Below are 16,324 nucleotides of genomic sequence, written 5' to 3' on the forward strand. Positions count from 1 at the left end.
TATGGATTAAATTGCCTGTCTGTTACATAAATATGCATTAGCCAGATCTTGCCCTAAAATTGTGTGATCAAAATAAAGGGTTTAATGACATTGCCAGTATATTTTAAACTATTTACAGTTAAATTGAATTTCATATAAGATATAAGACTAATGAGATAACGATTGATGTATTTGATTAAAATAATGATGATTATTCAAAATATTTCATAGGAGCTCGAGAACCAGAGACACTTTACCTTCGTTTCTGAAACAAGTCTTTCAGATTTTTATTTTTATTTTTTTAGTGATGTGGAAAGCGTCACTATTTTACTAAATCACTAGTTATTTTGCTGGTGTTGTCATTCATTTAAAAAGTATACATTTTCAACATGCACTAAATATTTGTACTTCTGATGACGACTTTCTGATAACATTTGATAAAACTCCATCTTCCTTATTCTAATATTCAGCCATATAAATACAATTAAGACAAATGAATAGCAAAAATGCAGCGTCATTATGTTAACTTGTTAACAGAGGCCCCTTCTAGATCAGAAACAGCCCTGATGATGGCGAAGACCCTGACGTTAGTGCAAACATAAACCAGGCTTTAACTTCTAGACTTCCCATGATAGAGTCTGACATTCCACTCTGGCTGAATCTTCACCACAGCGGGACTCAAAACAGGTGAATCGCGGAATATCCGCCCCAAGCATCCAGTCTTAATGGGAAACTTGTGTGGCTCTTTCACTCTGTTCTGCGCCTAAAGTCACACAGGCGATGATGTCATCTCCAGGGGCCAACAGGCGTTGTGTGGTAGAAGCGCTGCCTGTAACGCCACACACTCTCCCTCAGTGGCCTAATGGGGTTAATGATTACGTTTCATTAGAGGAAGTGGCTGACTGGTCACTGGGAGCAGCTGACACCCTCACACACATCTTGACCTTTTTCCATTAACTCTCATCAGATGCTGGGACGGACAGATGTCCCTAGTGCAAGACACCCCACAGGCGGGCCACCCTCCCCTGGACTGACCTCTGCAGATGAGACCCTCATTGTTCACAGTCTGCTTGCACACGCCACAGTGCTTCCCCTTCTTGAACGTCTTCAGCCGGAAGGTGTGGGAGTGGACGGCTTCAAACTCTTCAGGCTGCAGTGGGAGAGAAACAAGGACAATTATTGAGACGGAAAAAAAAATAGGTGATGTTTAACCATAAAGGGTGATGTTACAATCAAAGGAACCATCATTTCAAATAAAAAAACAGAATACCAAATATCAAAAACATTAACAGTTGACATATTTCTAGCAATAACCATTATTTCGCCCAGTGCTTAATCTTATCCAGTCAATTACATGTATATTTATTTTCTTAGTGTGCGCACGCATAAGAGAATCAGCTTATCTAGGAAAAAACGAAATGTCGAGATCGCCTTGTTCTTATTTCTCTAAAGTGAAAATTGAACCCAGACCGTCTCGATGAAACGGAGAACCTTATTTGGGAATGTTGCAGCTGCGTTTAGGTATGACTGAGGCCCCCGTGCTTCACCCTCAGTAGGAGCGAGAGGGGAGAGAGGGGCCATCCAAAAACAAGAGAGACAGGACAGGATTTGGGCCGCTGCAGGTGTGTTATGTAAGCTGGAACTGAACATTTGGATCTGAGCTGTGCTTCCCTGAACGGACCCCCTGTTTTAGGCCTTCATGGTGTCATTATCCATAACCACGTCTGACGTTTCTTTTTCCTGCCTGCATTTCATGTTTAAGTGTTAAGCAGGAGATTTGAAACAAGAGGGTGGTAAAAAAAAGTGAAACAAATGAATTAGTTGTAATGTGCATGATGTTGATGTCTAAGATGAGCAATACCCTTAAACTGATGGCACAAGTTAAGTAATCAATGTTACGCTGTGCATCTGGATTCATAGAGAATCCAATCTAAAATGCAGTAAAAAACAATGTACAACAAGTTACCATACTTTATGATTTAATCTTTTTTTTTTTTAAATAGCAACACATTTCAGGGTTATTATCGTTAACTTTCTAAAACAATAAAATAAATAAATAAAATAAAATAAAATTACAACAAATTAAATTATAAAACAAAATTGAAAAATAGCAGTACATTTCAGGTTTATTATAGTTAACTTTAAAAAAAATAATAATAATTATAAAACAAAAAATAAAATTTCAGCTAGTTGCCAAGGCAATATTTCTCATTTTCATATATTTAACTTGATGTACTAAAATAACTAAAATTAATATATATATATATATATATATATATATATATAGACAGGAAAAAATGAATAAAAAAATAAAAAAACAGATGTACTAAAATAACTAAAATTAAAATATATATATATAGACAGGAAAAAACGAATAAAAAAAATAAAACTTTAACCAAATTTGGATGGATGGATGGATGGATGGATGGATGGATGGATGGATGGATGGATGGATGGATGGATGGATGGATGGATGGATGGATGGATGGATGGATGGATGGATGGATGGATGGATGGATGGATGGATGGATGGATGGATGGATGGATGGATGGATGGATGGATGGATGGATGGATGGATGGATGGATGGATGGATGGATGGATAAAATCCTACAGTGTATATCAATCATACATAACACTGGTACAGTCCAAGGATGAGATCAAATAAAATGCATAAGATGTTTTAGATGGAACATATAGGGTTGAATAGGATGAATAATTTCAGAAAAAATGGGTGCGATACTTAAAATAATTAAATAAAAATTAATTTAAAGGAGAATGAATGAATGAATGAATGAATGAATGAATGAATGAATGAATGAATGAATGAATGAATGAATGAATGAATGAATGAATGAATGAATGAATGAATGAATGAATGAATGAATGAATGAGCAGATTTAAGCATCATGTAGGCGGCGCTCTCCTTCGACTGGCAGGGATCTGATATGCACGTGTCTCATATGTGTGATGCTGACGGGGCAGCACAGAGAGAGGACAGGGAACTTCAGCTGACACCGGTGCTGCAGTGTTTTCTGACATTTGGACAACAAACTCCCAAGTGTCTTCATTCTGTAAAGTTTGTCAGAGTGAGCAACAGTTACTAAAGGGGAGGAGCTTAGCAAACGCCAGATGCTGTAAAAATACATGTCTGAAAAAAGAAAATACTGATCCATTGATCAGAAGAACTGTATAGAAGAAATGACTGTATATACAGACCCCCTCAAAGTCAACATCTGCATCTATAGGCTGAAACTAGTTCAGGAAAAAAGGCCACAGTAAACATGAGTCTGTGCCTATACTGCATCTGAATTGGCCTATTATTTCATCTTAATTCTATAACATTTTGACCATGTCTTTATGATCCACAACAATGCAAAGCAAAGCTAGAATTCTGCTCGAGGTTTTATTTCATTTGGACAAGGATGCTATATGTGCAGACCTCACCGGAATGAAACTCCACGGGACAGTGTGACATTGACGGGTAAGTGCCAACAATGACAGTCTCATTTCTATTCCTCCGTCAGGACGAGCCTCGGCACCAACTTAATGTGATTAGCCTAATCTAATTAGCCATAAACAATCAATGCGCCGGATAGGAGCCCCAGTCTGAGATCTGTGTGTCTTTAACAGATCCTGGATGATACCATCACAATCTTCACACACAGACATATACATGCAGTCCGGCACCAGCTTATGTGGACAGATCCGTTTGAAAAGCCAGGAATTAAAGAAACTAATAAAGAAATGACATTTCTGTCATCATCTACTCACCCTCATGTTATTTTAAGCGTGAATGATGTTTCCCTTGATTTTGTGTAAAACAAAAGGAACATTTCTGAAAAAACTGTCAAGGACCAATAATCAGCACCATAAAAGTATCCATATGAAGTGTTTGCTATATGCCAAATCTTCTGCAGCCATACAATCTTGAAATATCAATACTTCCGACTGATACTGATGTTGGAAGAGGATCAAAATGAAAAAAAAACAAGAAATGAATTGCGTTCGCAAATAGTTGTGTAGGAGAGGAACTATTTCTCCATCCACTCATCTGAACACTAGATTCAAACAGACAGAGCAGTGCAGTATTGAAATATGCATCTTCTTTATGCCTCAATAAAAAAATATTATTATTATTATTTATTTATTTGTTGTTGTGTAAATAAAATAATAATATATTGTTGTTTTTGTTGTAATAATAATAATAATAATACAAAATCATGTTCTATAATTTTTAATTAATTAAATTAATAAATACAAGTTGGATAGTCTGTTATGTTAATAATTATTTTTTAATCTAGAAATGTAACTTTCCATTTAATAGAAGTATCTGTGCTATATTGACAGTATTAACCTTTATAATGATTGGTTTCAGCAGTTGAACTGAAAAAAAATAAAAAATAAATATTCAGTAAATATTCAGAAGAAAATTCTGTAATTTCACTAAAAATCTTCCCCTGATCAGTGGTCAATGATGGTAAAATTGTATCCAACATTTTTGAAAATATTATAAAAGAATAAAATAAAAGAATACAACTTAAGGCTGATTAAATAATGCCAAAACATTCACTTTGGGTGAACCATTTATTTTGAAATCAACACACTTTCTCGCATTGCCAAAATTTGCATGCCTGCACTCTTTCTCTTTCAGCACACCACACACAAGAATGGATACTGAGGAACCCTGAGGACAAATAAAAAGAAAAAGAAAAGAGCAGGAGAGAGCGCAAAAGACCAGACAGGAAAATGCCTCAAACAGAGCTCGTGTGAGAGGAGAATTACACTCGTCTGCGTTCCTGACAGTGAGACGGGACCCCGTGAGCTTTCATTCACACGGCTACAAGGCTAAACTGAATAAGACTGAGAAACACTGACAGAAAGAATCTTGGCACACAATCATAACACACTTCTCTCCTGAAACTCCCTTGTTTACTCTTGAAAATACATACGCATACATACCCTCCCAAAACAATACGACCAGGCTCCGCTGTTGCACAATTGTTTCAGGACAATGTGGGTTTTCTGGGATATGGGTTATTGTTGTGGGACGTTGTGGCTGGGGATGCAGGAATCATGGGGAGGGCTGGCTAACCTTCACAGTCTTTTGAAGCAGATGGGGTTACGAATTACCCAATCCCATCACCCCAAACACTGCCAGCCTTTCAAATGGCCCATCTCACTCTCTCAGACTGGCACAAAGGCCGAGTCCCCGGAGCAGGGCACACATCATCTCCCATGGCCTGCGTAACTGTATACACAACCCCCTCGCAGAGACACTAAGCCCCTGGGAAAGGCACTCAGGCCCATTCAGACGACCAATCCACACGCCAGACAATACAGCCTCTCCCCCCAATGAGAGGAAGAGGTGGGGCGGGTGGAGTAGACACCAGACAGCGCAGGACATGGACTTCAGACAGCAGCGTAAACACACACATCCACGCAGAGCCCTCATTACTTCATTGATGAAGAGTTCAGAGGGGAAGACACAGGTGATCAGCCATCAAGAGCTCCATATTTAGGGCTATATCAATATTCATCATTTCTGAAGGATCATGTGACACTGAAGACTGGAGTAATGATGCTGAAAATTCAGCTTTGCATCACAGGAATAAAATACATTTATATTACAATAGAAAATAGCTATTTTAAATGAATAATATTAAGAAAATAATATTTAAAAATATTACTGCAAAAGACAATTCTTTACACACCCGAAACGTATTTTTTTGATTAGGTAAAACTGGTGGGAAAAAAAAAATCTGTTGGTAGAATAAGACCAAAAAAAATACTCTTGAATAGAAGAGTAAGTCTGACATCTGAATTCTAAATTCTAAATTGTACATTTTTAAGATATTTACATCATATCAAATTAGATTAAAAATGTTAACAATAAGTCAAATGAGTCAAGGGAAAAATGTAAGAGGTAACACTTTACAATAAGGTGTACAGTGCATTAACTAATGTTAACAAATACAACTTTTTTTCTTAATAATGTTGTAGTAAGTATAGAAATTAACATGAACTAAGATTAATAAATGCTTTAGAAGTAGGCTATTGTTCCTTCTTAGTTCATATTAACTGATGTAGTTACCGGTATATGAAACCTTATTGTAAAGTGTTACCAAAATATCTTTAAATCTATCTTAAAAACAATAAAGGCATGGAGGGATTACAAATCTACAAGTTTTTAGGAAACATAACAGCCAAAACATGATGCTTAATTAACCTACAAAGTCTTTGTGGAAAATAAAATATCAGCCCTAGTTGACGCAGAACCTGATTTAACCAAGAGCAACATGTTCCTGGATCAACATTCCAGACATCCAATAAGATTTGAGGGACAAGTTTACAGTTTATGTCAAATGTATGCTTATTACCAAGGTTAGCTGCTTCTGCATCAGTGTTATTTCTCTCTGAATTTAGAGATAACTTATGTGTAGGGTTAGGTTTAGGGGTAGGGATAGGGTTAGGGTTAAGACTAAATTTTTCGCACAAGAATGTTGTCGGAGGATCAACAAAATATATGTTGACACGTCTAGCTCTGTAAAATCAGTTAGTTCCTAGTTGACACTGTCACTTCTTGTGTGTCCTACTCTCATGCAGAAAACTTTTCCCACAACCGTACCACCACAAGCACCAGCAGCACCTGGTCTCAGATGCAGTTACTACAGGACAACAATGATTCCAGATGTGTGTGTGTGTGTGTGTGTGTGTGTGTGGGTGGGTGTGTGACGCTGCTGTAAAGCCACCTGTGATTCTCTTTGATGGCTTTCCTTGAACTTGACCTAAGGTAAGATGTTTCCTAGAAGAGCTGGAGGAGAAAGATAACACTATTCTCACAGTGCTGCAGTGGGGCCGGACCCAAACAGGAAGAGGTGTTCCATAGAATAAGTAATACGAGATTGGAAGAACATGATCTTTAACTGAGCCATATGTTTCAATGTGCCTGCTAATACACCCTCATTTAGCTCCTGAAAGCTTCATCTACCAGACCCAGAAGCTTCTTTCTTTTTGTTTCTCACTCCCTCTGACACACATTCACTTTCTCTCCATCCTTTCAGCTCGACAAGACACAGACTGGGCACACGGCCATCAGCGCTGAGGCAGGGAAGGAGGTGTGTTACCATCAGAAACTCATTTTGATCCGGAGAGGGAAAAAGGATTTAGACACTTAAGTCACTTAAAAAGATCAATCCTGGACATTGAATTAGATGCATGGTCAAAACAAGTGACATCTGGAGACAAATTATGGTAGCTAGATGTTATACACATTTAGAAAAAGGAAAAAACAAACAATTGATATAATTTCCAGGCTCATTTAACAAACTAGAAATGGAAGGTTAAACCAGTTGAGTGCTTTGCATTGTAGGATACAGTGGTGATCAATACATACTAAATACTGCACAAATAGTGAGTAAGAAAAAGAAGTAGACTGCAGATTTAAAAGAGTAGTATAGTAAAGTGCCATTTCAAACACTTTGGTATAATCAATTCAACATGTTATATAATGCAATGACATTCCTATAGTTGTGAAGTGTGAGTAAATCAATGCTGATACTAAACAGATGTAGGGTCATTCGTTAAGGCGTCAGGTTTTATGTCCTAGTACAGTTGGAAAGCATTGGTCTCTCCACGTGAAACCCCGCCAAACAGCATGGGAAAGTGTCTGTAGGCGTCCTGTGAGGCGTGGTGAATACAGCCATTCACCTACAATCCTCTTAGTGTTTAATCTGTAAATTAACTATGTGAATGAAGTCATTCCAGGGTATTCAGATCTGCCCTTAAGTGATGTTAAATTACAGCAGTGGTTACTTAAACACGTCCTCTTAAAAGCAGCATGCTACAGCAGATAGAGCCCCAGCAAGCCAGTCTGTAATGCACACACACATTCCTAATATATATATGGCCATCTTGCAGCTTTACAGAAAATACATGTTTCTACATTACAATTTACAGTGATCTGTAATCAGAGGTGACTGTGTCCAAGTTATGCATTTCAGCAATGTACATATACAAATCACGCAGTTAGCTAACAATGTATTAATTTAAGGCAGAAAAAATGGGCTCATTAAAGTAATTATTACGAGTTGTGAACATCGTGATTACAATACAGGTCCTTCTCAAAAAATTAGCATATTGTGATAAAGTTCATTATTTTCCATAATGTAATGATAAAAATTAAACTTTCATATATTTAGATTCATTGCACACCAACTGAAATATTTCAGGTCTTTTATTGTTTTAATACTGATGATTTTGGCATACAGCTCATGAAAACCCAAAATTCCTGTCTCAAAAAATTAGCATATTTCATCCGACCAATAAAAGAAGTGTTTTTAATACAAAAAAAAAGTAAACCTTCAAATAATTATGTTCAGTTATGCACTCAATAGTCAATACTTGGTCGGGAATCCTTTTGCAGAAATGACTGCTTCAATGCGGCGTGGCATGGAGGCAATCAGCCTGTGGCACTGCTGAGGTGTTAAGGAGGCCCAGGATGCTTCGATAGCGGCCTTAAGCTCATCCAGAGTGTTGGGTCTTGCGTCTCTCAACTTTCTCTTCACAATATCCCACAGATTATCTATGGGGTTCAGGTCAGGAGAGCTGGCAGGCCAATTGAGCACAGTAATACCATGGTCAGTAAACCATTTACCGGTGGTTTTGGCACTGTGAGCAGGTGCCAGGTCGTGCTGAAAAATGAAATCTTCATCTCCATAAAGCTTTTCAGCAGATGGAAGCATGAAGTGCTCCAAAATCTCCTGATAGCTAGCTGCATTGACCCTGCCCTTGATAAAACACAGTGCACCAACACCAGCAGCTGACATGGCACCCCAGACCATCACTGACTGTGGGTACTTGACACTGGACTTCAGGCATTTTGGCATTTCCTTCTCCCCAGTCTTCCTCCAGACTCTGGCACCTTGATTTCCGAACGACATGCAAAACTGAGCAACAGTCCAGTGCTGCTTCTCTGTAGCCCAGGTCAGGCGCTTCTGCCGCTGTTTCTGGTTCAAAAGTGGCTTGACCTGGGGAATGCGGCACCTGTAGCCCATTTCCTGCACACGCCTGTGCACGGTAGCTCTGGATGTTTCTACTCCAGACTCAGTCCACTGCTTCCGCAGGTCCCCCAAGGCCTGGAATCGGTCCTTCTCCACAATCTTCCTCAGCGTCCGGTCACCTCTTCTCGTTGTGCAGCGTTTTTTGCCACACTTTTTCCTTCCCACAGACTTCCCACTGAGGTGCCTTGATACAGCACTCTGGGAACAGCCTATTTGTTCAGAAATTTCTTTCTGTCTTACCCTCTTGCTTGAGGGTGTCAATGATGGCCTTCTGGACAGCAGTCAGGTCGGCAGTCTTACCCATGATTGCGGTTTTGAGTAATGAAACAGGCTGGGAGTTTTTAAAAGCCTCAGGAATATTTTGCAGGTGTTTAGAGTTAATTAGTTGATTCAGATGATAAGGTTAATAGCTCGTTTAGAGACCCTTTTCATGATATGCTAATTTTTTGAGACAGGAATTTTGGGTTTTCATGAGCTGTATGCCAAAATCATCAGTATTAAAACAATAAAAGACCTGAAATATTTCAGTTGGTGTGCAATGAATCTAAAATATATGAAAGTTTTATTTGTATCATTACATTATGGAAAATAATGAACTTTATCACAATATGCTAATTTTTTGAGAAGGACCTGTATATGGAACATTTAGCATTGGTGCATGTTGATTCAGAGTTTGCGTCATCTGAAGACATCCCAGGAGTTGGAGTCATCTCTTCACAACAAATTTGTCCTTCAGTTTACCAAATCAATAAGTAAATGCTTAAAGGCACACTATGTAAAAAATGTTGATAAAAATATCCAAAAACCTCTAGAACAATGTTATATATTTTGTGTATATTTGTGTACTTACATAATCCCAAATGTTTCTAAGAATGTTTAAATACAGAAAAATGGAACTCGTGCGGCTATTTTTGCGGCTCGTAAAAATAGCCACGAACATCGGATTCGAGCAGCAGAATTTCAAAATCCTCTTCTTCCATATCATGTTTAGTTTCTTCCGTCATTGTCGTAACTTCCTATCTCCACAGCGCTTGTTAGCTTAGCTTATAAACAAGATGGCTGATATTGCTTTCAGTATCTGCAAGTGAAGTCCCACCCACTGATCTGTGATAGCTCTGTTAGCGCATTAGGTCCAACCCCCTATGGGCGGGTTTGAAAGGGTGGGAACTAGTGCTGTAGTCTTTACAGAAATCCCCCCCTCTTACACTTCCACCTACAATGACGTAAAATGACGATTTTTGCGTCATTGTAGGAGGAAGTGAAAAAGGTAAATAGTGGATTTCTCTCGTCTCAGGGGAAAATGAGAGAGTGTTGCACGACCATTCAATAGTATGACTGGGTTTCTAACAATGGAAAGCTTAATGCAAATGGGTGAAGTGTCCCTTTAATAAATCATTAATACATTACTGGTCATCCATGAATATGATTTCTGCCCGAGTCCCATCGTATTCTCCTCCGGCTGTAGAGGTGAAGACAACAACTCCCATGATTCCATGAAATCAAAGCATCATCAAACTACCCCTCTGTTTTGAATAAACGACCTCTAGTGGCATAAAATTACATAGTGTGCCTTTAAATTAAATGTTTGTACAGTATTCACACTGTCTGAATTTGCTCGCTCCTTTTCTTTCACACCGTCCTGATACATCAAACTCTGTGGCATCCCCTATGTAGGGAACAGTGAATTAGTGAACAAGTATGTAATTTCAGATACAGTCAGTGTTTTGTTTGCTCAGTAAAGCTCTCAAAAGCTGAACCTCAAAGTGGCCTTATTTCATTTTCCCTCTCCAATCATTTAGCCCCGTTAAACATTACTCATTCCCATATATCTGCCTCAACGTACTATGCTCAACACAGGGGCTTAGCATAAATCTACCAAAACCCACACATACACTCACAGTAACCCTTAAAAATCACCTTGTACAAATACACTCACCCTAAAGTCTCCTCATAAATCCTTTAAACACACACACAAACACTTAAAATCCACCCTCTTGTGTTTACCTGATACATCAATCACTCCCTCGAACCATACAAACGCAAAAACACAAAACATCTTCACCTGTGAATGAACCTGAGAAGCTGGAAAAAATGCAAGAACATGTGAGAAATCCATGCAAAGCATGCCAACACAATGCTGGAGTTTGTCTATATCGGAAGAGCCCATCCCAATGTATCCATTATATGCAGTGCCAGGATAAAATGGTTGGATTCGGCTATCCACTGGGCTAAAAAGTCCACACCCATGCTTCTATGATATTCTAATGCCAAAACATGGCTGGGGTGTTTTGGGTTGTTGTTGCTATGGTCTTCTAGGTGGTTGCTGTCTGGTCTAAGTCTCTCAAAAAAGCCTACATTTGGCTTGGGTTCATCATTCAGTGCAAATCTATGGGATTTGTTTGTCCGTGTGTTATTTGCTGGTAAAAAACCATAAGGCTCATCGCTTAGAAAGAAATATCATTCATGTCCAAAGCACAAACAGTGCAGCACAAGGTAAGGATCTTATGAAGAACTGCTAATAACAAGGGCAAACAGGCTCTTTTGTACAGTCCATTACCAGGAGGTCTCCTGAACTCTGATTTATGGCTTGGACACTGTTGGCCAAACTTATTTTCACATCATTAGGTCATTTGGAAAAGGCAACACTGAGTTTGATTACTAGGATGTCAACAATAGTATACAATGACAGTGAGATGTTTCTTGACATGTCCTGTCAGGAACCATACACAAAGCCTTTGATTTCTGGAACATGTAACCAAAACAGTGATTTGACTATCTGGATTTTCTCCAGTGATTATATTCTGTGTTCACATTACATCTTGGAACAAGGAGTTTTTGTGGAGAGCTGGGAGTATTTGGGATTGGGAGGGGAGATTTGTCTTCTCCATTGGTGTTTGATGGTGAACGTGATCTCACCAAGTACAACATGTTCCTGGATCAACATCTTTGTTGATCCTGGAACAACATTCTAATCAACCAATCAGATATGAGAGACATGTTTACAGTTTAGGCTTAAAACAAGGGTTAGAAGCTTCTACAACATTCTTATTCCCCTATCATTTCCCTCTGATTTTAGGGGTAAGTTGTGGGAAGGTTTAGGGGTAGGGATATGGTTACCACTACATTTTCAGACAGGAATGTTTTTCCAAGATCAAGAAAATCTGTTGATCCAGGAACATTTCTTACTTGGCAAAATCACGATGACCAGTGTTTGACGCCTTCAAACTACCTGCCATCCCTGGCACAACCTCAACCAAGCTTGCTGCCTGTTCAAGATCTATAATACCTGGAGAAAATCAGTCCGTTGGCCTTCCCATTCATCTCAACGGCATGGCACGAGACTGCCTGGAAGTACCCAACCTGTTTGCTGCCTTCCCCTCGCCTTGAAACATCCCACTTTCTGTACCTGACTGGGGTTTGAGAGGGTCTGGCCTCTCTGGGACACCAACCCCCACCCATCCTAACACAATGTTTTCTTTCACAGCGCTGCAATTCTTCTGCTCACAAAAACATTTCTCAGCAAGGGGGGTCTGACCTTTGACCTCGTCCCCCCCCCCTTCCTTTCCTTCCACTCTTTTTGACCCCACATCCACACAAGCACACAGAGGACGTCTCCCTCTCCTTGCTCTTTAAAAAGGGTTCGAAATCGAATTCTGAGCACCATAGGGGGTTCGCTCACCATAGGAGGAGCCCCCAGAGCATCTGAGGACAAGAGAAGCATTAAAAGAACACCAAGAACTGATGCGGCATTGATTTGAGGGGAAGGCCAATGACTCGTTGAAATCAAAGCGTAAGAGAGAGCCCAAGGGTCCGATCAAGTTCTGCTATAACATCCGCAGGAGACAGGTTATGTTTGTCAAAACATTTTTGAGTGAAGTCTGGTAAGTGAAAAAAGCTAAAACATATTACTGAGGTAAACTTCCTCCATAAAAATTAGGAAAGACTGTCAAACTAAATAATTTAAAGGCACACTATGCAAGAATTGTACCTTAATATAACAGCTTCAAAGTCATTCGGTGGTAAACAAACTCACAGTAGGGCGAATCATCCTGGTAGTAAAGCTTGGGGGGGACGCCGCTGTAAAAACCAGCAATGCAAGTTTGAGATGAGCGCCCCCGACAAATCTCGCGAGAATAACGACATGCTTTACGGCAACGACGTCACACACATCAACAACAATATATGAAGCGCGAAGACACTTGCGTGCATTTCAGACGTGATACTCGACGATGGAAAAAGCAAAGAAAACACGGTCGGAAGAGACTAGGGAAAGGAAAAGAGAATCTGACCGCGTGAGGAACTGGAAAAGAGTCCCTGATTCGCCCTCGCTATGTGTGTGCGTGTTGTGTGAGTGAGCGCGGCTGATCAGCGCGTCTGATGAGCTGATAAGCGCCAGCTGTTTTGAATGAGGATGTCCTACAGTATATATTGTTTTTTTTACCTCGTCCTGTCTATGTCAGATGGTAGTTGATGCTACCAGGGTTCTACTCACCGTGTTCTCCTGCATTCCACTCCTGTACCCATGCAGTGGTTTCCTGAGATTTTCCCGGAGGAATTTCTACCTGTTCTTGCATATGTGTCTGCCCACTGCGTCCCTGTTTTTCCGAGCCTGAGTCTTCTTCTGCCTGCTTCCATTTTGACCCACACGGCTATCTACTATTGTGCTCAATAAATTACTGTTTACTCGCAACTGAATCCTTTGACTATTTCCTTCAGAGTTGTGACAGTCCCACTCGGTCGGGCTTTCACTAGTTGGCGTGAGCTAAAAAGCAGCACTGGATGCAACAGCGATGCTGACCTGGCTGGCTATCTTGTTGATAGACTAGTAAATAAATCTCTTATTTCTAAACTTGTTTGCGTTCTATGTTGTTGCGCTTGCTTGTAGTATGTCATTTTTTTACGATGCTGTTCATTCATCCATTGTTGATAATTAGACCAGTCCAATAATTTCCACATATGTCTAGCTAGCTATTTACGACAGTGCAAGTATTCCACAGCGACTATAGGGGTCGCTGTTTGACAAAAACACAATTTCTGCATGATGTGGCTTTAAATGACAGGAATGCACGATACTGAAGTGCTGGCCTATAATTCATGTTATGGACGATTACCAATGAATGACTGATATTATAGACAATTCTATTTTGCATTAATACATAAATAATGACAATTAAAATAATGCTATGATTGATTTTATTCATCCCAATATTATAAATATATTATAAATAAATAAAACAAAACAAAAAATGACAGTTTGTATGCTATAAAAGAATTTTGACAATATCATAATATTTAAATATGAAATATGGATACATTTTCCTTTTGAAACCTGCTATACATAAAAACTATGCCGAATTTTGCAAAATAAGACCTTCTTGAAATAGAGGACGAGGCATCTGGGATGTTTGTTAGATAGTCCCTGAAAAACACTTAAAAAGGGTCAAATCTATTTTACAGTATATCACTATCCGTTTAAATTCATGCTAGATCATGAAAAAGTCCCATATGTATTATATATTATATTATAATATATTTGTTATATTATATATGTAAGTAAGGTATTAGCAGTTAGCTGATTTGGTACCAATATATTATCCATCTGTAGCCTAAGTGATTTTTATGGAAGAGCACATGGAAAATATCCCTACATCACTGAAATACTGTTGGTGTCACGAGGTATAACACCTGTAATTGTGACAGTGGGATGCTATTTTTCGACCAATCAGAAGACTTTGAGTTGCTCTGTGCTTGTAAGTTGGATTTTCTGACTGTTTTTGGCTGCCATCTTTCTCCAAACCCCTACACTCGGCTCCAACTGCAGAGACGCATGAATGACTGATGATTGAGGGACAATTCACTTTCTTCCAAACATCCTGGGTCAAATGTTTGCAATTGTTTAAGCATTTCAAACAAACCTCACACAAAGGCGCTGTAGCACAAAACCCCTTCCATCTGGATCGAATTAACCACTATCTGCCCTAGTCCAAGCAACCTAAATTAGCAATGCCTAAATGTTTATATTAGCAGTACTCAAGGCCAGACACTCATTTACTTATTTATTATGATGAGTGTGTTTGTATAGTGTAGGGATTTGCTCCCCAATCCCTTGGTCTACCCCGGTCAGTGTTATGGACCGGGATCAGTCTATCCCACCGGGGCTCCTCAGGAAGAGGAGATGTAGTGAGGATGACAGACGGAAACCAGTTCCCATCTCAGTACAGACAGACCGATCTAGTCAAAGCTCACCAGACAGCTGGCACAGATCCACCGACCGACTGAGACCCAGACTAACCTTTACATTACACTACAGGGTTCCTGATGGAAGAATCTCATTCATTTTCTCCATAGAATAATATATTTTTAGAGATAATGTATAAACCTTTCAAGAAAGCACGTGTAACCTGCCAAATCATTTTAAATAACATTCACAGATAAATATGTTATAAGCACTTAAGTAAATAGGAAAGTTTCACCTTTCTAATGCTATAATTATGATGTTTCTACTAAATATTGTATATATTAATATATAGTATAAAATTAAATTAAAAAATATTTTATAGAATTCATAAGTATAAATTATTACAGTGCCAGATCATATGAAAGCTTGTTTCCGCCATGGAATTGTTTTATTTTTTTAAAGATAATTGCGACTTTTCATCTTGCAATATATATAAACTTGCAATTGCGAGAAATACATTCAGATTTGCGAGATGAAAAGTCACAGTTACTTTTTTTTATTATTATTCTGTGGCGGAAACAAGCTTCCATTAGATCCAGTAGTGCCAAAATTATTATTATTTTTTTTTTTTTGATGGTAGATGCCGATACCAATATCTACAGAGCTGGGTGGCCAATATATATAATGTAATATAAAATATAACTTAAATACTACAAATTACAGACAATTTTCAAAAGTGTACTATATCCATTGACAACAGTGTTGGTCGATTTTGGAAGTGACATAGGGCAGATACTTCTGTAATAAGACAGAATATTTCAATCCATCAGCCAGTTTGATATCAGTCTATCACTACAGAGTAAAAAATATATATATTCACCCTCTTTACACATGTTTGCAGGTGGTCTTCCTCTGTCAATCTCTAGTCCTGGGAACTTGAAGATCAGTGTCTGAGTTGTTCTTATGATCGCTCTGTTCAGGACCCAGATTAAGTCATTTTTCCTGGGATCTGCTGAGGCCATTATTCCGGTTGGGATGTCACAGCCCAGAGCCCCCATCACTGCCGGAACTACGCCGGCTTCACTTGACTTGTCACATTCTTTCTA

General features: G+C 38.9%; 1 protein-coding gene across 6 annotated transcripts in view; it reads right to left on the reverse strand.

Moving 5' to 3' along the window:
- The window catches only part of tns1b (tensin 1b), a 307,710-nt gene that overhangs the window by 170,508 nt on the left and 120,878 nt on the right, over nt 1-16,324 (reverse strand). For all 6 annotated transcript variants that reach the window (XM_056264008.1, XM_056264007.1, XM_056264004.1 and 3 more), the window contains exon 2: nt 1,015-1,129. In XM_056264008.1, coding sequence (XP_056119983.1) covers nt 1,015-1,129 — 115 coding nt within the window. The remainder of the gene's footprint in view (nt 1-1,014; nt 1,130-16,324) is intronic.

This window comes from Rhinichthys klamathensis, unplaced genomic scaffold (genome assembly GCF_029890125.1).
Source record: "Rhinichthys klamathensis goyatoka isolate OS25496 unplaced genomic scaffold, OSU_Roscu_1.1 h1tg000212l_1, whole genome shotgun sequence".
Taxonomy (NCBI): domain Eukaryota; kingdom Metazoa; phylum Chordata; class Actinopteri; order Cypriniformes; family Leuciscidae; genus Rhinichthys; species Rhinichthys klamathensis.